Raw genomic sequence first — 22487 nt, 5'->3', positions numbered from 1 at the left:
TCTCTCAGCCATGATATAACAATATAATCTCAGTGCTGATATTTCGTTAAAAAAAAAGTGCTCTTTTAAAGCGTTATGATTCACGCACACTGAAGAGGGTAGTTTTATTCCTCATTTGGTTGTTAGATGATTTCAGCCTGTAATTGGCTTAGGGTGAAGTAGGCCTGTTATATAATCCAAATTGCCCTTCAGGCTCCACACCAATCACTCCCACTCAAATGCACATCAGAACAACTGCTTCTGTGCTGCTTCTTATTTTCTAAACAGAAGCAAGTTATAAAGATGTTCAGTAATGAAGTCAAATTTTAAAAAACTTTTTTTTGTACTTTTGAGTAACAGCTTTAACCCTTTATACTGCAAGCTTATTCAGTTTTTACTATGAATTACTATAAATTTTTCAGTAACTAATGTGTACTTCAGTGTCTACCATGAAATATTCATTACCTACTGTGAATTATCCACAAAATACTATGAATTATTCAGCAAATACTATAAATAATTCAGTAACTATTAATTATCCAGGATCTACTATCAATTATTCAGTACCTACTATGAATTAATCATTAACTAACATACATTATTCAGTAACTACTATGTCATATTCAGGAACAACTAGGAATTATTCAGCAGCTACTACGAATTATCCAGTTGCTATAAATTGTCCAGTGTCTGCTACTAGAAATTATTCATTGACTATTAGAAAATGAATCAGTATCTATGAATTATCCAGTCTACAATTATTCAGTAACTACTATAAATTATTCAGTAACCACTACAAATTATTCAATAACTAATATCAATCATTTAGTAACTACCATAAGTTATTTAGTAAGTACTATAAATTGTTCAGTAACAACTATGAATTTTTCAGGAACTACTATGGATAACCCAGTGTCTACTATGAATTATTGAGTAACTACTATGAATTATTCACTCTCTACAATAAATGATTCAATAACTATTGATTATCCCGTATCTGCAATGATTTATCCAGTGTCTTATATGAATTATTGAGTAACTACTATGTAACAACTATGAATTATTCAGAATTACTCTGAAACTAATTGGCTTTGTTACCAGTTAGCCATAACATATTACTGTGCAGGGGTAGAAAATATTTGAGTGACTTGTACTCCCAACATTCTCTCTTTTTCCTTGCCACTCGAATTCCCACGTTGTGCAAGGACCAGGCTTTCCACAGGCAGAGACTCCCCACTGGAAAACGAAATTAGACGAAATAGAGATACGCATAAGGTTTACTGCAGTCTTGTTCCAGAAATTTCAGTTAAAACGACCATTGACGCTGCTGATTAAAATGCATTAAAACCAAATAAAAAAGATAAAAGTAAAGAACGACAATAACGCCGTATGTTCCTCACACAAACCTGAGAATATGAACTCCAAACGCGAATAAATGAATTAATGTGCACGTTTCGTAAACAGTGGAGTAGAGCTGTGGGTCGCTTCTGCGCCTGCGCGGAGAGAAAGCAGCTCCGCGGTTACGTCACCCGTCTCCATCGATGCGTGCCAGACAAAGAGTGTGGTGCGCGTGCGCGCCGCCGGACGAGCATCCCCCGAGCTCGCTCGGCTCACCTTGAGCTGCGGCAGGTGAGAGCAGCTCCGGCCTGGGCTCCGGGGGGTGGGTGGATGAGGTGGGGCAAGGGGCCACAGGGGGCAGGATGCAGTGGCGTGCGGGGTTCGCCTCCTCACGCGCTTTGGTGGTGGATCTGGGCCGGAACCGCAGTCTTCCGGTTCCGTTCGGGCTGCACGCTGACGAGCGCCACTCAGTATCCGGCTGCGTGGTGGCCTTTCCCCTGCAGGAGTACGGCGGGATCATGTCCGGCCTGGTGGCCGAGTCATGGTGGAGGAAAACCCTGTACCTGACCGGAGGAGCCTTGCTGGCCGCTGCTGCGTATCTGCTCTACGAACTGCTCTCAATCAGGTGCGGTACGGGGGGGTGGGATGGAGAGCTGGACTGCAGATGGTGGGTAATGCGTTTGGCAGCTGTGCTTTCGACCGCATTGTTTTGAAATGGGCTGTGTTGGGCAGTAATTATTTTGAGTGGGTTGCATTGGTTTGAAATGGCTTGTACTGGATAGTACTGGTTTGAATGGGTTGTATTTGCGTTGAGTAGCAGTGGATTGCTTTGAACTGGCATGGGTTGCATTGGGTTTCTTATTTTGATTTGGATTGAAATTGTTCCCTTGGTTTTATTGGGTTGAAATGGTTCGTGTTGGCATGTATTGGGTTGAAATGGTTGGTGTTGGGCTATAATGAGATCAAATGGTTTGTGATGGGTTATGTTGAGTTGGAATTGTTTGTGTTGGGTTGTATTGGGCAGTTGTACCTTCTGTTACATTGGTTTGAAATAGACTGCACTTGCAACCAGATCACTGGTTACACAGGACTGGAGAAGCTGATTTGGGTTGCTTTAGTTTGAATGGGTCGATTAAGGTTACCTTGCAGTTGGGCGGCATGTTTACCCACATCACTGTGTGCTTGTTGGGCTCGTGTCGAGGGGAATTGCTCATATATATATATATATATATATATATATATATATATATTTATATATATATATATATATGAGCCTCAGCATTCGATTAAGTCACGTTTTCCAGGTCACGTGCAGGCAGGGGCTGTAGGCTGGTCCCCTGAGAAACAGCGCTGTTATGGTAAACTAGAACCAAGCCCTCGTTTGTTTACATGTGTTCTTGTCCTTAGAACCGAACAAAAGTCCGTTTTCATTTACTTAACAACCCTTGTCGTGAATAAGAGAGAAAAACACAGCGTTGTAATATGAATCACGTGTCAGATTATACTGCGCTTCGTCACGGATGTTTGGCTGGATGAACGTGATTTTCTTCATCAGGGTTGGATGAACAACATACAACATCCACGCAGGCACTCACGCGACGTCCTTTATTGGCCCTTCACTGGCCTTTCACGTGAGATTGGTGTTATCTCGCGGACACGTCAGCTTCAGCCTCACAGAGGCCAGATCAGAATGATGAGGATTTTAACGGATTGTGAGCATATGAACCTTTTAGATATTTGTGTTCAGTTGCTGTTTTTCTATTATTATTATTATTATTATTATTATTATTATTATTAATGTCGAGCTGATCTAGCCTGCAGAATCTCGATGGAGCGTTGTGCTTTGCATGGATTTTAGCCTCGTGCAGACAAATACGTCAGGTGACGATTTCAGCACCACACGTTAGTGGACAGAGACTAACTGCATTAAAGTAAAATATAATATTAAAATATTTAAAATATATATATATTTTTAATTAAGCTTATAGTAATTTTCCTCTTGGCCATTGGTCATTTTGGATGAATGAACCTATATCTAAATCTATAGTTCTAACATAATCAGAAAATAACCATATTAAATGACGTGTTGCTGAAAATTAGAGCTAGGTGATGTACACTATCCTTCAAAAATTTGGAATCACTTTATCATAATTTTATATTAAACTAGTCAAGTTATATTAAAGGGCCCATATCCTTCATTTTTCTTTCTATTTTTTTATTTTATTTTTTTCCCTGATGTCAACTTTGTAAGGTTTTATGTATCAAAACTAGTTAATGTTTACATCACCATTTTCCAATTTCTCCAGTCTCCATTAGAGTTTTTTTTGTTATTATGTCTTTAAAAACTGATGTTTGTATATTAGGTCTGTTCTGATTGGCTACCCTGTATTATACCTATTCAGAAAGCAGTTTGGGCTGAAACACTCCTAAACTCCTGTACAGCTTAGGAAAATGTGTGAAAATGTGCTGGTTTTTGTGACAAAACACAGAATTCAAACAGGATATTTTTGTGTATAGTTTCTATGTGGACTGTATGGACTGATAAGTGAACAGTATGTTTTAAACTTTTAATATTTACACGCTACTTCAAACTCTTCTATTTTGGAAAAGCAAGGAAGTTTTTCATGATATGGGCCCTTTAATGATTGTTATTCAATATTAACTTGTACAATTATTATTAGATTAAGATGTTATAAAATAGACACTAAAATGTAAACTGTTCGTTAAGCTTTGCATTTTCTCTTCTCTCCGGCATGTTTCTTTCTAACTGGCATGTTTTACTGATGTCTTCCCAAATGAGTTAGCATATTTGAAATATTAGCACAGAAGTCTAAACTTCATGTTAAGCAATATCAGCACTCTGTCACCGTTCAGTCTGCCACTTTTTGTCTATTATTATTGCACTCAACTGAGAAACTGAGTATTTGTTTTGTCCATATACAGTGGATGACAAAAGGATTTAACATTAATGAATATGCCAGTGCTCATACCCCACCACATGTAGTCTCATTACTTTTTAGGCAAGGCTAGTCAAAAAAACAGAAAGTAACAACAAATTTGTGGGTTACAGAATTATTTGCCAGAGTTTATACAGTGACCTGCATTAGACTAGATTTCAAGTTAAGTCAAGTCAGGTCAAGTGGTCTTTATTGTCTTTCCTCAATGTAACTTGTATACATTGAAACGAAATATCGTTCTTCAGGTCGCATGGTGCAACATAAAACAGTAGTACATTACACAGGACTACACAGAGTGCAGATACATGACAGTGTGAAACAAGTGCAGAATATATAATAAATACACAAGACAATAAATACTAGACAGGACAAAAAAAAAATAGTGTTTACCATTAGGTATCGTATATGTATATACACGCATACATATATACACATGGCATCAAGCAGCATGTTAGTGATGAAGGAACTAGTGCAAACATTGTCACTGTAAACTGTACAGAAACATTGAGGTCTCAGCAGATTCAAATAGTTGAAGAATTTAAAGTGCAAAATTGCAACAAAACCGTATTTTATATGGGTGAATTGTATAAGTTGACACCTGTGAATCATCTGCAGCAACATCCAGAATTTCTTAATTGTCTAAAAACTGCAGAATATTTGCATCATATTAGAATCAATTTTTATATTTCTGCAACAAAACTGATTACATATTATTCAGAACAGTGATTCATCAACAGGTTCACAGGCATAATAAGCACTTCCCACACATTCAGGAGCAAATGTCAATGCTGTTGTGATTAAATATGGATGTTGTTCCCCTGCTTCACTCCACTATCTGTGCAAATCTAATCTAGCTCAGAAACACCATCAAAAAGACTGTTTCTTTACCTTGTTAATATCTAGAAACTCCATTCCTTTTCTTGCACTGAAAAAGTCTGGTATTGACTTGAATTCAAATGGGTGCATAATTTCCACATGAATAAAATATATTATTAACACAGTTATGACCAAAAGCAAGTAAACTGAAAGACAGAACTGTGTTGATTGATTCTTGATGTAGAAACTATGTCCAGACTTGAATGTACACAAGTGAATAATGTTTTGTTTGGAAAGGTCATTGAATTTAATATACAGTACTGTGCAAATGTCAGAGACCAGCCTTTTTTTTAATTATTTCTTTTTCAGGAGATTTCTGAAGAGATTGCTTCAGATCTGATAAAATCCACAGGTGTTTCTATCCGTCCTTCCACTGTGAGAAGACAACTGAACACTATATGGGCCTGAAAGGATGTGTAGCTATCAAGAAGCTGAGAAAAGGAAATAGACAAAAGAAAAAAAAAAATCATAAATCAAACAATGAAGCTACTGGTGTTCTCAGAACAATGTAACACCAGAGTCATGAGCTCAACATCATGGGACTGCTGGGATCATGATAAGCAGACAGTGTAACCAGCTTCTAAGACTGAACTTCAGAACTTTCTCCAATGTTGTGGATAAATATCCCTGCAGATTTTTTTTAACTGAAAACAAGTCTCTTAATTGAAACTGCAATAAAGGCAAAGGGTGAACGCAGTAAATACTGAAGAAAATGAAAAAAGGAGTTGTTGAGCCTCCTGTGTCATTTTCTGTCTTCAGAAAATTCATGTAGCTGAAAATGCACCTATTCCTGAGACAGGTGGTCAGTTGAGCACACTGCTCGTACAGTCTCCATAGAAAAGCAGTGCCAATAGAATGGGATGCTCTGAAGCAGCTATACCTGAGCCTAAGATCACCTTGTCCAGTGCCAAGCATTGACTAGAGGGTGTATAAAGCCCCTCAGTATTGATCTGTGGAACTCTGGAGTAATGGAGCCCCATCCAATACCTTTGGGATGAGCTGGAGTGGCATTTATGATCCAAAACTAATCATGCAATATCAGTATCTGACCTCACTAATGCTTTTTTGGCTGAATGCAATCAAATCCTCACAGCAATGTTGCAACATCTAGTTTTATAGCCAAAAAATATCATTAATGATGTCAGGTCACGTCAGGCTTGATTGTTATTTCAGCTATATACAAGTACACAGTGAAACGAAACAACCTTCCTCCAGGACCATGGTGCAACACAGGAACACAAGTGCGAGACAATACAATATACACAGTGCAGACAATACAGTAAAATAAATAAATATGAATGTTGCATAATTAGTTCCTTTCAGAAGAGTAGAGGTTGTAACTGCAGCAAAGCGTGAACAAATTTCCTGTTAATGGCATTGATTTCAGAAGAAACATTGGATGAGCAGGTGTCTACAAATTTTTGGACATCCTAACCCAGTGATTAATTGGCCATTTTTTTGGTTCCTTGCTTGTAGAATTTTATGTTTAGCCGGTATGGGTTGTTTTGTGAGTGTGGGCTGAATAAGAATAGGGATGTTGTTTTGCTGCAGAAATCTCAGGGTTTTGCCTCATAGCAGGTTGTGTGTCATTCTGCTATTCTAAAAATAGCCACTAGCGTGGTCTAACTCTGCTTTCCTCCTCCATATGCACCTCTTGCTTCTCCTCTGTTACAGCAGTGGGGCTTGTTATCTCCATAAGGCCTTGATGATATAATCATGAGCACATTGGGCCTAAACTTTCACAGCAATGCATCTGATTTACCCTGGATGGATGGTTTAGTTACATTAGTATTTTTTAGGGTTGCAGTGATAGGGTTGCTTCAATACTAGCATGTAAACGCAGTATTGGCATCAGCAATGGGGATACTGATACCTCCACGCATGCGTGCCACTGACATTTTCATGCGCACCAGTAGATGGCACTTAACAACACATTGGCAGTGTGGGTTTATGAGCAGCAGAAAAACTGCTCATGGCATGAATTTTGTCCATACTTTGCTCCATTATATAGCTAACCTAAGCAAGTCTGTTTGATATTTAGTGGCATGGCATGGTTTTGCTAACAGGGAGGGCAGTGATATTATTCATCTTTGTAACATAGTGGCCCTTTCTTATACTGGATTCATGCTGACTTTTCCTACTCACACTGTTTCGCTCAAGTTCCAGTCTTACATAGGATCCCTGCAGCATTTTTTTTTTACCTGTGTTCATCCACAACCTAGCTAATAAAATTACTGTCCCTCATATTGTAACCGAAATTGTTTCCATAACTGTTATATATGGTAGTTCGTCCATTCTAATGATACGCACTGAAGCTCATTGAGTGCTAATAGCTCTCCCCTCTGGAGAACCTTCATCTCCAAAATTAAGATGATGAGTCTTCCAAAAAGACATGCTAATATGTAGATCTTTAGTTGAAGGATCATAACAACCAGAATAATCAATAAAACATTCAGCAGTATTAACTTACTGGCTACCAGTACTGGTATTGTGAAATCACTATAGTAAGGATGCATCAGGTGTCGGTATTTCAAGCATGTTTCTTACAACAAGCAAAATTATCTGTCAATAAAGTGAGATAATTTGACTTACTAGAATCACTTAAAACAAGCATAAAATATCCATAAATAGGTTTATAATAATAATAATAATAATAATAATAATAATAACAATAATACATTAATCTCAAAATAAGAAATAGTAGATATATTGACTAGATTTTAGATAAATTCACTTGGCAAGATATATAATTTGTTTTTGTGATCAAATGTAGATATATATATATTGTATAATTTTTTGTAGCGCGGGGCGTTGGCCCAGCACCTATAAGGAACGAAACATCCCTGTTGAGATTACTTAACCACATGGTTTGAGGTTGAAATGTGAAATGATTTGTGATACTAAATGGTGGGTTATAAGCTTCCACTGCTTGTAAGTTACATTTTCCCAGTGCAGTGAAAACAGTGTAGATTTTTTGCCACACTATTCCTTTAAAGGTTTATTCACTGTCCTCACAGAGTGTGTGTGTGCTGTGTTTTGCAGGAAAGAGCAGCAGTTGGACTCTAAAGACGCCATCATCCTCCACCAGTTCTCCAGACCCAAAAACGGTGTCCCCAGCCTGTCTCCGTTTTGCCTGAAGATGGAAACTTACCTGCGCATGGTGGATTTGCCATACCAGGTACACTGCTCATGGTGATGCAAGATGATGCAAGAACATACACTGAAAAAGTTCTTAATGCACTTGATACATATATGTACTCAATTTCACACAAGATATATTACATATACACAGTTATTGTAAACTGAAAGACAAAATTTTGCTTATTACTAATAATATTTTTATTTGTGTGGAACACATGTGAATCAAGTAAATTTAGTGCATTACTGTTTTCAGTATACACTGCATGTCGAAAGTTATCTGGCTGGTGAACCCTTTGGGTTTTACTGTTGATTTCTTTGAGTTGCACTATGTAAGATTTTTTGCTAAAATTGAAAGAAGTAGCATTATTGAGTTTGCATGAATAATAAAAAAATAATTAAAAGTCAGAGACGCCGCCTGGATTTGGCAGTTTTTCTGACTTTCACATACGTCTTTATGCATCAAAGTTGCACACAAAGACTCAAAAAGAAGGTCTGGCTCGATGTTTAGGTCTCAAATTTAAAATCAACATTATACTTATCAAGATATGTTGACAATAGTAGGTAATTCACTTACGTCCTCGTAAGATACACACTTCACCATGTTTTGACAAAATTCTTTTTGAATACTCTTTCAGCATGCTCACAGTCATCAGATGTATCTGTTCAGGGAAGGTGTCTGAAGCACAGCCCACCTTACAATGTTCTCCCACGTGTTGCATGCAGTTAAACATTTCCAAATCCCAAATGCCCAAAACTTAACAGTGTAGCTTTAACATATTAAAGAATGAGCAGGTTTTTTTAAAGGACTCAAACCTTACAGCTGTTTAAACCACCTTTGAGCCAAAAGAGTTTCAGTATGCACTTTTTGTTTAAGCCAGACCTGCACTTCATACTTAAGAAGACACTTTAATGAACAAGGTGTCGAAGATAAATATACCAAAAGCATTAGCACATAGCTGTTTTAAGCAAACAAAAACTTTTTCTTTCTTAAATGAACAGTAACTACAAAAATCATTACATGGAAAATGTCAAAAGTAAGTAAGGTGTCACAAAATGTTTGAATTTATTTCACTGTAGAGTTTATAAAAGTCTAGAACCACTTTTGGTTCCCTAAAAAACCTTTTAATGGTTCTTTAAAAAATATCATTTTACAAATTAGATGTGTAACTGTGTGAATAACACACAAACAAAAAGTTGAAAGAGCTTCCACATAATGTACAGGTTCTAGGAAGAACCCTTAAATTGGTATAGAAGATTTACGTTATGTGAAGATTCTCTGAACCTTTAAAAGGTTCTTCACACTTGCACAACTTTTCAAAGTGGTTCTTCTGTGCCACCTTTTATTTATTTACTTTTATAAGTGAATTCACAACAGTCATAGTAAAATATTTCCTCTTCTACTTACAAACATCACAAAACATACAAAACATTACAATTTTTTTTGTTTTACAAACATTACAAAAAGATTTATAAAGGCTAACATCAATTTGTCTTTTTCCTCTTTCTTTCTTCTGCAGAATTACTTTGATGGCAGTCTCTCTCCTCAGGGGAAAATGCCATGGATTGAGTATAATCATGAGTGTGTGTCTGGGACGGAATTTATTATTGATTTTCTAGAGGAGAAGCTGGGTGTGAGCCTCAATAAAAGCCTGAGTGGGCCAGAGCAGGCTGTGGCCCGGGCCGTCACCAAAATGGTGGAAGAACACTTATACTGGTGAGTCACTCACTGAGCCTTATGCTGCTGCTTATCACTTATCAGGATGCGAACAAACTGAGTGAAATTTCTAAACCAATCCAATACCTTGTGAATGCAGAGCTCAAAGTAGTGGAGATGATGTATTTGTTAATATCGTTCACTCGACAGGCCTGTCATTAGTGCCATGGATAGCATGGCTGAAAAGTGGGTTGAAGGAAAGGTTTGGTACAAGACCAAATTTACACAGTTTTCCGCTTACCCTAGATGCCATTGATCAGCCAAGACCTATTTGGTGTCCAAGTTTTGCCTTTTTTGTTTAGAACTGGAGCGCCGAGGCTAATGTTGCTAACAAACATCAGAAGTTACTCCAATCTTTTCTGTAAATGCATCCCCAAATCTTCTCTCAACCCTCTCAAACCACATCCAGGTCTAATTAAGATAAAGCACAGACTTCTAGAAGTGGTTTAGAGCACAATACTTACTGTGAAATATATATAAAAAATAGCTAAAAAGCAAAATTTGGACACCAAACGTGTCTTAGCTGATCTACTGCATCTGGTGTACATAAAAAAATGTAAGTATATATTTGATTTTTCACTGAACCGTTCCTTTATTTGATGAATGACTTATTTAAATACACCAACAGCTCCTCTTTTTGGTCACAGCCATCATTCAAAGGTCTGCTTGTGCCACAAATAGTTTTAATGCCCAAACAGTTTTAATGTTTTAACTTTAATGGAGCAGTAAAACATGGGGCATTGAGTTAATCCCAAAAAAGATTAAATTCCTTGATTCCAGGAGTTTGGGAACCGAAAGTCAACTCCAGAGCTTTGGATTCGATTCCACACAGTGACATTCAAGTTTACTCGCACCGGCATGCACACGGACTGCAAAGTCTTCTGCTCTCATCGTCTGGACAGACAGTGAAACAGATACTGAAGACAGATACTGGAAAATACACCCTTCTGTAATACATGCATCAATATTTGAAAACAAAGTAAAATGTAATATTTGTAATGAACAATTGGCTTACAGTCAGACAGTTTTACCAGTACCAAAAGATCTACCCACCTGAAGGAATTGACAGAAGAGAAACAGATACAACTTAGCACACCAGTTAGTCACCTAAGTAAATTTAGCTAGTGCTAGCTCTCCAGATTTCAATGCTAAAATCAAATATAATTAATATTGTAACATCTATTTCTGCCAGATGTCCTTTTTTATGTTTTGTTTTTTCCAAACGAGATTATTGTGTGAATTCAACTTTGGAATCAACTCTATCGATTGCCATCACTTAGAATTGGAATCAGAGTCAACTCTAAAATTTTTGGAATCGACCAGCCCTAGGTAAAACAATAGACGTCCTATTGCCCCCTACACTTCCTGTAGAGTATAACAGTCTATCAGATTGACAGCATGGACAATTTGAGCAATTTTGGGAATTATAAAGCATTTTTAAAGTAAATGACACATAATATGGGTCATGACAAACATTTTTCCATAAAAATGCTATCAATGACTAATTGAGTTTGTCCACTAATCGTTGCAGCTCTATTTATGAACACAACCTTGGAATTCTGCTGCAACACACTGATTGGGTTAGAGGTCTACTAACCAGTTCAGACCTGATGATTTAGGTATGCAGTTGCATGAAGCTAATTGGTGGGGTTTAAGCTTCCATTCCTTCTTAGTCTCTTAATAAACAGCCTTTGGGTTGAGAGGAAAATTGTGTATATGTGACATTTTGCAAAAAATATTCCTATGATAAACTCGATGTAACACTGCATAAAACATAGAGGTAGGAAAAAGTATAGAGAAACCTTAATGGAGTTAAAGTAGGGGCACTATTTCAGCATCTTGCTCATTTAAAAGTGGAAGTATGGAGCCAAATACTTGGGTGAAAGTCAATAAGTATTGACATTTAAACATACTCAGGTATATAAAAGTTAAAGTTAAATGGTAAAATTAAGTACAATTAAGAGTCATTTTTTAATTTGTGCATAGTGACTAATTCAGTGTACTTGTCCTTACGCAAATAAGAACTGATATAGTTGTGGGCAGTTTCATTTTACATTGATATGAATTTGAAGTGATTTTGATTATTAAAATAATTAAAAAAAAGAAAAAATTCTCTTAGTCTTTAATATTTCTAACAAACACTTGAAGGTCTAAATGAAAATGTCAGGAGTACAGTGTGACACACAATACTGCACGAGCAATACCAATTGTGCTTGTCTGAATAGACCGTTTTCCCTTTAGCCTAATTCATGCCATCTCTTTCTCTTTGTGTGCATGTTTTTCTTTGTCTATCTGTCTTTCTCTGTCTCCTCCACCAGACATCTCTTGGGTCAAACCCACTTACAGCTATTGATTTAATTATTTATAGTCAGGCAGGGCTGTGGGGCGGTAGGGCTGGTTGCTCTGTATTTGTATGTGTATGTGTGAGTGTGTGTGTGTGTGTGTGTGTGGGTGTGTGTTTGGAGTGCGCAGGCCTGTGCAGGACCATAAATATGTCTAATGGATGTCAGTGTAAGGACATGGGCAGGAAATCTGGATTATCGTACTGTTTGCCCTTTGAAACTAGAAATGCACAATGATGCTGGAATCATATTGATATCAGCAGATATTTGCTTAAAAATAATTATCTGCATTGGACACATGAATAGATATGACCCTTATTTCAAAGCAATATTTGATTATGTATTTATTGTATTCCAGGAGAGCAAACTGTTTAGGTGATGCTTTTCTTTCTCCATAATGCTAATCCAGGTGGATTTAGTCCCAATATGTACATTTTAAGTGTTTATGTATCAGCTGTGGCAGATATGAAAAATATTTAATATCGACATCTGCCTACATTTCTCATGTCTGAGTATCCCTTTTTAAAATACATCAACTGATATGATATGGTGGTGGCATGTTAGTATGTTTGGGTCTGGTACAAGTGGACAGACACAACAGTGCTGATGAAGTTTTAAACACTGTGTCCACTTACTTAGTTTGTATTAGTCATTTTCTAATCTAGGGGTGTACAACTCCAGTGCTGTAGGGTTGGTGTCCAGCACAGTTTGGTGATTTACCTGCACCCCTGCTCTTGTCCTTCATCAGTGGTCACTCCCTGGCTGAATATTTTTGGTTGGTGTACTGTCCTCGGTCCAGTAGTGACACTGAAGTGTTTTCTTGCAGCACTGCTGAATGGAGATAAAAGTTGCTGTTAGTCTGAGGTAGATTCTTTTGTCTTAAAGGGCAACAACATGATGTCCCTCCTGAAAAAAGACCATTAGAACCATTAAGATTATACTTGATTTTACTTTAAAATAGCAATTGGCTTAATGGTTACTAATAGACAGCACTAGTTTCTTGTATAACACCATCAGATCCTTTTCGAAAACTACATCTATACATAGAATACATCTATAATCAATCACAGATAAGAGTAATGTCTTTTTGCCAGATTATCTCTGAAAAAGGGGTAGTGTTAGATTTATCGCTTTAAATGAGTTTTATTACACAGTTCTATAACCTAAGAACAGCTCAACCAGTTTGCATTGAAGACCGTGTAGTTTGTGAATAATAAGCTGGGATTTTAAGGGATTAAGTCACATGCCACAACACAAGCATAAACTACACTGTTAGAAATAAAGATGTTAATGTTCCCTTAAGGGTACAACAGTGGTTTTAAGGTTCAATTGTGTAGCTTAAATAAGTTTTCCTAGGTGAATAGTACATATTTGTACCTTTTCATAACCTAATCCTGTTTTAAAACAGAACAATAACATAAAAAGCCTGGAGACGAGACGGGGTGTATGAAGTCAATACAATTTAGAAAATATAATTTCATTGAATTATGGTACAATTATGTTCCCTGACTAAAGGTACTGAGATGTACCCTTGAGGGTACCACACCAGTGACAAGAGGGGTACTGTCATAATTTCATACCTTTATTCCCGAGAGTGTGCAGACACAGCTTAAAATCATTTTAGCTAATTTTGGATAACTTGCTTAGGTGAACTAGGTGACATTTTCGTTTTTCTGGTTAAATATTGTAGCTAGCTAGCTAGTTATAACTTCTGTCATGCTGTCGTTAACCAAGCTAGCGTTAGTGCTAGCCTAACTAATTACAGTTGTTCTTTCATGGTTGACCTGTCCATGACAATGTACGCCATTATCCCACAACTAAACCTGTCATAATTCCTACATCATTGCCTGATTGCAATTATTTGAGCTGATTGCAGTTATTTAAGCTAATTGCAATCATTTTCTGCAGTTGTGTAGAAATTGATTTTAGAGTTATGAGATGAGTCATGACAGATTGTGAACAGTGTTAATTGGATGTGTCTTCATCTGTTGAGTTGAGGCAAATGCATTTATTGAGGCACGTCATGAGTCTTAAAAAAACAATAAAAGTTCTAACTTCTTACTTGGTGCTGTAACACCTTTAGAGGGCAGCAGTAAGTGTTGTTTTATTTGAGCTTGAGCTGTTACTGACGTCAGTGAGATACTAAATATTGAAACTTGTACTTTGTATTTTGATGACTGCATACAATTAATAAAACACGCAATTAAATTCTTAATCACAATTATTTATTTAGCAATTAACTAAAGTCATCTAAAATTTTTAAAAGGATTGTGAACAATCCAGCCACAACCCTGAAAGAGAATGTGGAAGGGAGGCGTGGATAGTTGGCATTACTCTTTGAGATGCTTGGTGGCTGTGGCTAACAATGAAAACAATGAAAACTGGTTAGCCTCTAAGCATAATTTTTTCAGTCTTTATTAGCAGCGTTTTGGGTATCTTTTTTGTAATTTTTCTCGTGAGGTGATTTGACACTTTTTTCCAAACTTTTGTAAAAAGCACAAATTGAAACTCTGTTGCCTCAAAAGTGGTTTAAAGGTTTGCATGCCAGTGAGTAATGACATCAAAACAAGGGGGAAAAACCTAAAGTATTTGGGATAGACCAGTGTACTATCTTGCCCTTATTTGTTAATGGATCCTGGTTATTGGCTGTACATGTTATATGTGTCTGTATATTGTGTTTTATCAGGACGATAGTGTACTGTCAGTGGGTGGAGAATGTGGAGCAGACTCAGAATCTCCTAGACGTTCCTGGCCCACTGAGTGAGGTTCTGAAGTGGACGCTGTGCCAGCTGAATGGAGGCCTGGTGAAGAGGGAGATGTTCTGCCAGGGAATCGGCCGATTCACCAGAGATGAGCTTTACACACTGATGGAGCGAGACATGCGTACACTCGCCACGCTGCTGGGTGAGGACATGACTGTTTTGCTGGGGATGAATTAAAATTTAGATGCGGTGGAACTCTTGGCAGAACGCAGCTGACTGCACCTTGAAGAAGAAATCTGGGTAAAGTAGTGTTAAGTGGTGGCTGAATGGCCTGAAATAATTTTGCTAGTTGGTTTGTAGCTACTTTAGCTAGCAAGACTGCAGAGTTTGATTTTGTTATCTAGCTAATCACTAAGCCACAAGTTAGACCACACCATGCACATATAGTGAGAGTAAACAAGTATTCAAAAACTTTTGTTTTTGTTATTTAATATACTTCTAGAGTATATTCATCCACTTCAAATGTATACATATAATGTCTTTTGACTTTATAATTATAAATTTGAACAAAAAAGCATAAACAAATATATGTTTAAATCACTAAACTGTTTGGGAAAACACTATTCAGACACCACAAATGAATAATGAATTCTTAAAGCTTTAAGAAGTCTATCGTAAGAAGCCATTAGCTTTTTGCAGTATTGAAGTTACATTTTTGCCCATTCCTCTTGACAAACAATTTTAATTCCCCAAGGTTATGGGGGTCACTGTTATGGACCAATTTCAAAATCCTCAATAAGTGTCAAACTAGAGACCTTCCAGGCCAAAGTGCTAGGGAGATTAGCGTTCACCCTCATCTAACACCCTGAATTCAGTTCATGAAGGCCTTGCGAAACAGCTGAACAGCTGAATCATGTGTGTATTTGTATGCTTGTTAGGAGATAAGAAGTACATTATGGGCTCTAAAGTGACCAGTGTGGACGCCACAGTGTTTGGACACCTCGCACAGGCCATGTGGACGCTGCCTGGCTCCAAACCAGAGCAGCTAATTAAAGGTAACTACACACACCAACCCAGCCATGCATATGGAGTATAGTATAGACAACCTGTCAGCAGTTTTTGATATTATGTTGTAAGCTTGGACGATAATGTAAATTTAGACAAACGATTTTATCGTCTGCAGAATTATTGCGATAAATGGTATTGTGACCCAAATTCAGTTACGAAGCACCTCATATGAGCATGAGAGCTTTATCATATAGCTTGCGTTTTCCCTGATGGTGATACAGTTACTACATAATTACCACCTGGGCTAACTATGGCTATATTCTGCACTAACAGCATGTAATACTGTTGACATCTAGAGGTTTTCCAAACTCATTTCTTTGGAAACCAAAATATTGCCAAACTGGCACATTGGCACCTTTCTTCTAAATGCAGAGGAATCTGATCCGAGATCGGCCGTGCTTTGTGCATGACAGCCTTGGTGTTGCATCAAATGGCTGCCAGTTGTGGTGACTTTTTGTCCATTTTTATAGCTCCAAGTTAACAATAGTGTGCTCTAAACCACATTGGCATGTCTGTGCAACCATAATAAAGACCTGGATGCGGGTTGAGAGAAGTTTTGGTGATGTATTTTTACAGAAACGATTTGCGCTATTTGGGTGACTATTGAGTTCTAGTGTTTGTTAGCAACATTAACCTCAGCTCCAGTTCTAAACTAAAGAAGCAAAACTTGGACTCCAAACATATCATGGCTGAACGACTACATATGGGCAATTAGATTTTTTGCTAAACTGTTACCTTAAGAGAAGTAAACTTCAGACAACCAAACTTGTGATGGCTCAAACTGCTTTTGAATTTTGTCAAGATTCTCATTGTTACTATGTTGTGTTACTTGTGCTCAGGTGAGCTGATTAACCTTGCCATGTACTGCGAGCGGATCCGGAGGAAATTCTGGCCAGAGTGGTTCGTGGATGTGGATGACTTTTGCTTGGACGGAGAGAGTGACAGCAGCTGTGGAACGCCCACACACCTGATGGACTTTAGCTTGTTCTCACGTACTGACACATTGGAGGACAGCGCCAGCAGCTCACCCTCTCATACAAACACACACTCGCCGGACACCGACCGTTCAGGACGCTCGCTCTCCGACTCGGACATCGAGGTGGACGTCTTGGACGACAAACAGCAGGTTAAGGGGTAGATCATATCTGATAAACTTTGACCTTTGATCTGTGCAGACATCTGAAAACATCTGTTTTGCAGCAGCATCTGGACTGCAGCACTACATTATTGGACATGATGACCTCAGAGTGGACTTCTGCTTAGGAGCCAGACTTACTGGGCATCGGTTTTAAACTTGTGTGACTGTGTGCGTGAGGGTTTTTATGAAAGCTACAGGGTTGTTTCAGACATTAGTACACTGTGTGATCAAAAGTATTCAGATCCTGATTGGTTGATTAAGCTGCAAACTAATCATTGACACCAGTGATATGGCAAAAATGATACTTGAAGTTGTTTTCAGAATATATGATATGCATCATGATTAGGGCCTTCAAACGAATAAAAGATTAATCACGATTAATCACATCTTATTTGCTCAAATTTCACCTTAAAGAAATATTTTTTCCATTTAAAAAGCAAAGTTTATTATATATTATGTATATAATAATAATACTACTAATAATAATAAAAATGATATCATATGTGAAATAAGCCTGATCAGAGTTATTTATTACTCATCGACCTTCCGGTTACAGGGCTGGGATCCTAACCTGTTAATTTATAATAACTTTCCTTTTAATTTATCTATAGGTCTCCCGTGAGCGGCGCCAAGCCAACTTTGACAGCCCTAATCATGATATTTATTTTTTCTGAGCTTTGATTAGTTGGATTGGATAAAATGCACCAGAAGTGCCAAATTTTAAAAACACTAACAAAAATGATAATATTATAATTGCTGGTTACAGCCTTACATACAAAGGATTGGCTACAGTTTGTTCGCTATTTTAGGATGGACTGTTTTTTGAACAAGGCACAGTGCAGAATGTAGATAGAAAACGGTTTATGGGCTTTTTAATGCAGTTAATTTAAAAAGAAAAGTTTGGGTGTGCAGGTGTCTGGATACTTTTGGACATACAGTGTGGATTCTGTGTTATCCTGACTTTATTATTCATGAGATATGTATTGGTTCTTGTTCTCAGTACAAGGGTCCAGCAACATGTCTGAATTCTAGCCCAGGAAACCAATTCATTTATTTTTTAACCAGTGTGGAGCGTCTATGTTGTGACCTCATATCGAGCAAAGCTCTTCTGTCAGTTCATTTCAGTCAAACTATAATCATGACCACATAGCAATGACAGATTTAAACAGGAGGTGAATTCAGTGAAGGGATGTATCTATCAATAACTCTATCATCCTGTTAAAAACATACAATGCTGTGTTTACTTCATAACACACAGATGGGTGACATATTAAAGGAAAAACTGTTAAAATGTCACCACGAGCCACCAGGGTAGCTTCAGTGCATCTTGGCATAGATACCAGTCCCTGGAATTGTACTGGAGGGAAATAGTAGTGGGTGGTATGGCCAAAAATATAGTATTGTATAATACATTTTGACAGTTTAATATGGTATATCTTTTTTAACCATTTTAGATGCTAAAGTAAACCTAACAGAGCTCAATAATATATTTAAAAAAAACATATGTCAATATTGCTTTCTAACACTAGCCTTGCACACACAGCAAAAACAGTGCTTGTCTCACGTCTGAATTCCTACAATGCTGATGCTGACTTTTTGTTTGTCAGCTTTTTCATTGAATTTTCTGTTCCACCTTAAATGGAGCAGCATTAACATCCTGATACCTTTACAGGCACCTGAATGTAACTACTGCGTCATTTAATGTGGAAAAGCAATTTTGAATAAGAAGCCAACTTCAGCTTCATTGAATTTCTTTAGTCATTTGTCTCATATGTGCATCCCATATACTTAAGCCTCTGACTTTAAGATATCGCTGGAATTTGGGAAATATTACAGTCAGGCAGCTTCTCATGCAGTGTGAGAGGAAGCGTGGCAAGTGGTCATTTGAACTGTGAGCGAAACCTCGCCGGCTCAGCCACTCAGCTAAAGAGCTAACATTAGCATGCTTTGCACTGTATGTACGTCCTGTTGTCTTCACTTATTTGTGGCATATAATGGTTATGACAATACGCAAACCTGAGGAACAATTTAAAGTGGTATACCACCCACTATTAGATGTAACACCATTCTTCCAAAACGATATACTGGTGTTTTGATGGGTGCTGTCTACGACATTCCCCCAAAATATCCCATAGGTGTTCAACTGGTATGTGATCTGATGACTGAAAACACCATAGCATAGGATTTACACCCTTTGGTTTACAGTGACTCTTCTTCTATGGAGGAAATGGACCCAAACCATGCCCCACCACAGCATAACAGAGCCACCAGACAACCTCACTGTTAGGGGTCAAGCATTCAGACCTGTATCATTCTCTTGGTGTACATATGCACTCGCACATGTGTGGAGAAATTGGTGACTCATCTGACCATATCACTTTTTTCCACATCTCTGTAGACCAGTGCCTGTGGTTTTTACACCACTCAACTCTCAAATGTGCATTTGTCTTTGTAATGAGGGGGCTATGCCTTGCAACCCTACCATAATAATCCCTCTCATTGTGGTTGTGGATTGGCATTCTCAGTCTCCTGAGGCACAGTCTTCCATTTTTCTTTCCATATCATACTAATGCACAAGCATCACGCTCACCTATTGTGTGCTTTCAGCTACAGTTTTCAACCATATTTACTGATAGCCTTCCCATAGATCTAAATTCAGAGGTCATTTTAGTCACTGTTAGTATTGAAACATGGTCGGTTGAGAAGGTGTTGTGACTGAAGCTCCTGCCATCCATCCCCCTGTAAAAAACCCTCTTCCAAAGCCACTTAGATCTTGTCCTCTTCACATCTTGATCCAAATTTTATAGACACAATGGAGCGTTGTCATTCAGCCTTTGTTTTTCTAATTTGTCACCCATCGGTGTACACACACACACACTATATATATATATATATATATATATATATATATATATATATATATATATATAGTGTATGCAATACTTACTCTTTGCCACCAGAGGGCACTGTGATCATTCACAAGATTTCAGCTGGGCTTTGTGCAGAATACATACAGATGTATGCAAAAGTTTGGACACCCTGGACAAATTACTTTTTTCTAAATGACAATAAGTGCACATTGTCTACAGAGAACATACTTCTGCACATTTTAATGTACAATTACTGTTTATTTGCAAAATATAACATTTATACATACATAAAAATACACAAGTGTGCAAAAGTTTGGGCGCAATTGATAATTGGTGTTTCTCCAATATGTTAAAATTTATAGAAATGTTTTATTTAAGTTTGTCCACTGTAGAGCATGTTTTAACTTATTTTCACTTAGAAAATCAACAAAGCATGGAATTTGACAGAGGGTGTTAAAACCTTTGCATACGCCTCCACGACATCAATCCATATTTCTCTCTGCAGCATCAGTGCTGCTTTCAGCCTTAACCTTAGCCCTTTAGCTAACACTGCTGTGTGTTAGCAGCGCTCTCTGTGTAGGGTTTAACACCTCATGCATGTATGTTGTGTCTGTGTGGTGTGTACTGATATGAGTTTGCCTTAGCTGGAAAAGAGGTGGTTTGAGCAGCTTTATAATCATTTTTACCTCTTTCGGTGGATTATACTTACTTGAAATCAAAGCCAGTACAATTGGGTTTATTTCTATATTTATGTATTGATTTATTTATGTATGTATGTATGTATGTATTTATTTATTTATTTATATATGTATTATTTGTGTACAGTATGTGATTATTCAAATTATTTTGGTGGTTTACCAATTATAGAGGAATTAATTTGCACATTTTGTCGATGAAATGATCAAATGGTGGATCTGACATTGAAAGGATGAATAAGAACAGCAAGGTGTCTAAACAGTGGAGGATCAATATAGGTTTAATGGAGTTTATAATTAACTGTTACGAACCACATTTTATTCTGTTCATAACAAACAAATGAGGGAGATGAGAAGTGGAATTTGTTTACTTTTATTTTTGCATGCCAAATGCCAAACTGTTTTGCAAACCATACTCGTAGGCGACATGGAGTGACCCAACTTCAACAAATAAAGCATACAAAAAAGTCAAACTACGTAGGCCTGGGCGATGTAATGTAACATCGGTGATGGCTGACAATTAAGCCAGTGATGATGCTTCAAAGACGAAAATCACTGTTTTAGGAGAAAAAAAAACTGACAGAGACCTGCAGAGGACTAATTTAAATAATCAGCTTCTTAAATAATATGAAATAATATGTACATGTAATGTGTTAAGGCTAATTAAAACACTGAGTATGATTTTTAGGAGGATTTTTTTTTGTCATAGACCTCTGAAGTCATTCTGTAGTCTTCGTTTTCTAAATCACCGCCGTCACGCAACATACATGCTACAATCAAGCTAACGCTCCTGCACGCTGAAATGATGTCGCAGGAAAGTAAGTCTCCTGTTTGTATTACATAACACCAGCTACTCAAACTAGTTCCAATAGTAATTACCACATTTGACAAAGCTTGCAATTTTGCTTTTGTGGTATTTTGGTGAGGTTGCTAATCTTATGACAACAATTAACGGTGCAGCAATATTAGCCTGCATGTAACAATACTTGTATTTCAGCTCCTTAACAATTTGGTTATTCAGGGGACTGCAGGAGATAATGCAGACTACAACATGACTTCTAAGGTGTATGGAACCTTCACACCAAGTCTGATAAGCTTATTAAATACGGAAAACGAGGATGGAAAGGAAGAGGAAATTAATTATTCCTCAATTCTGTTTGACCTGTATTAAATTAAGCAGTACAAAAACACTAGTTTCATATATGATGCCTCCAACCCATTCTAAAAAAAGTTGGAACAGGAGCATACAAATTGAAGACATCCATTGATCCAGTTTTGAATGTGGAATTTTAACTCTTCAGTTATATAGTTCTTCAGCTGTGCATCTACGTAGGGCCATTGTTGTTTAATTTTGCAATAATGATGTGCAAGTTACCTATGCCATGGCTGTTAATACCCCCATACCATGCCAGACCCGTTTTGAACTTTACAATGGTAACAATCTGGATTGGCCCAGAGAACACGATGTGCATTATTTCCATAAAGAATGAGTCATCAGACCACAGTACATGTTTACACTGTGCATCAGTGCATTTCAGATAAGCTGGAGCCCAGATAGGTCGGCAGCATTTCTTGTCATTGTTGATATATGACTTCCACTGTGCATAGAACAGTCTTAGCTTGTGGATGAAGTGACAATTATTTTTGCAAAGTATTCCCAAGCCCAT

The 22487-nt window shown here is 37.5% G+C and overlaps 1 protein-coding gene across 1 annotated transcript; it reads left to right on the top strand.

The window, feature by feature from the left end:
- Positions 1 to 1679: 1679 nt before the first annotated feature.
- Positions 1680 to 20115, top strand: faxcb (failed axon connections homolog, metaxin like GST domain containing b). The gene is made up of 6 exons (XM_036556816.1): positions 1680 to 1942; positions 8193 to 8328; positions 9809 to 10005; positions 15034 to 15251; positions 15988 to 16104; positions 16957 to 20115. Exons 1-6 carry the CDS (start codon positions 1680 to 1682, stop codon positions 17253 to 17255), a joined length of 1230 nt encoding a protein of 409 aa, XP_036412709.1. The 3' UTR covers positions 17256 to 20115.
- The last annotated feature ends 2372 nt before the right edge of the window (positions 20116 to 22487 follow it).

The sequence above is a fragment of the Colossoma macropomum genome, unplaced genomic scaffold (assembly GCF_904425465.1).
Source record: "Colossoma macropomum unplaced genomic scaffold, Colossoma_macropomum, whole genome shotgun sequence".
NCBI classification, from domain to species: domain Eukaryota; kingdom Metazoa; phylum Chordata; class Actinopteri; order Characiformes; family Serrasalmidae; genus Colossoma; species Colossoma macropomum.
The sequence above is the reverse complement of the archived record's forward strand: the minus strand, read 5'-3'. Positions and strand labels throughout refer to the sequence as shown.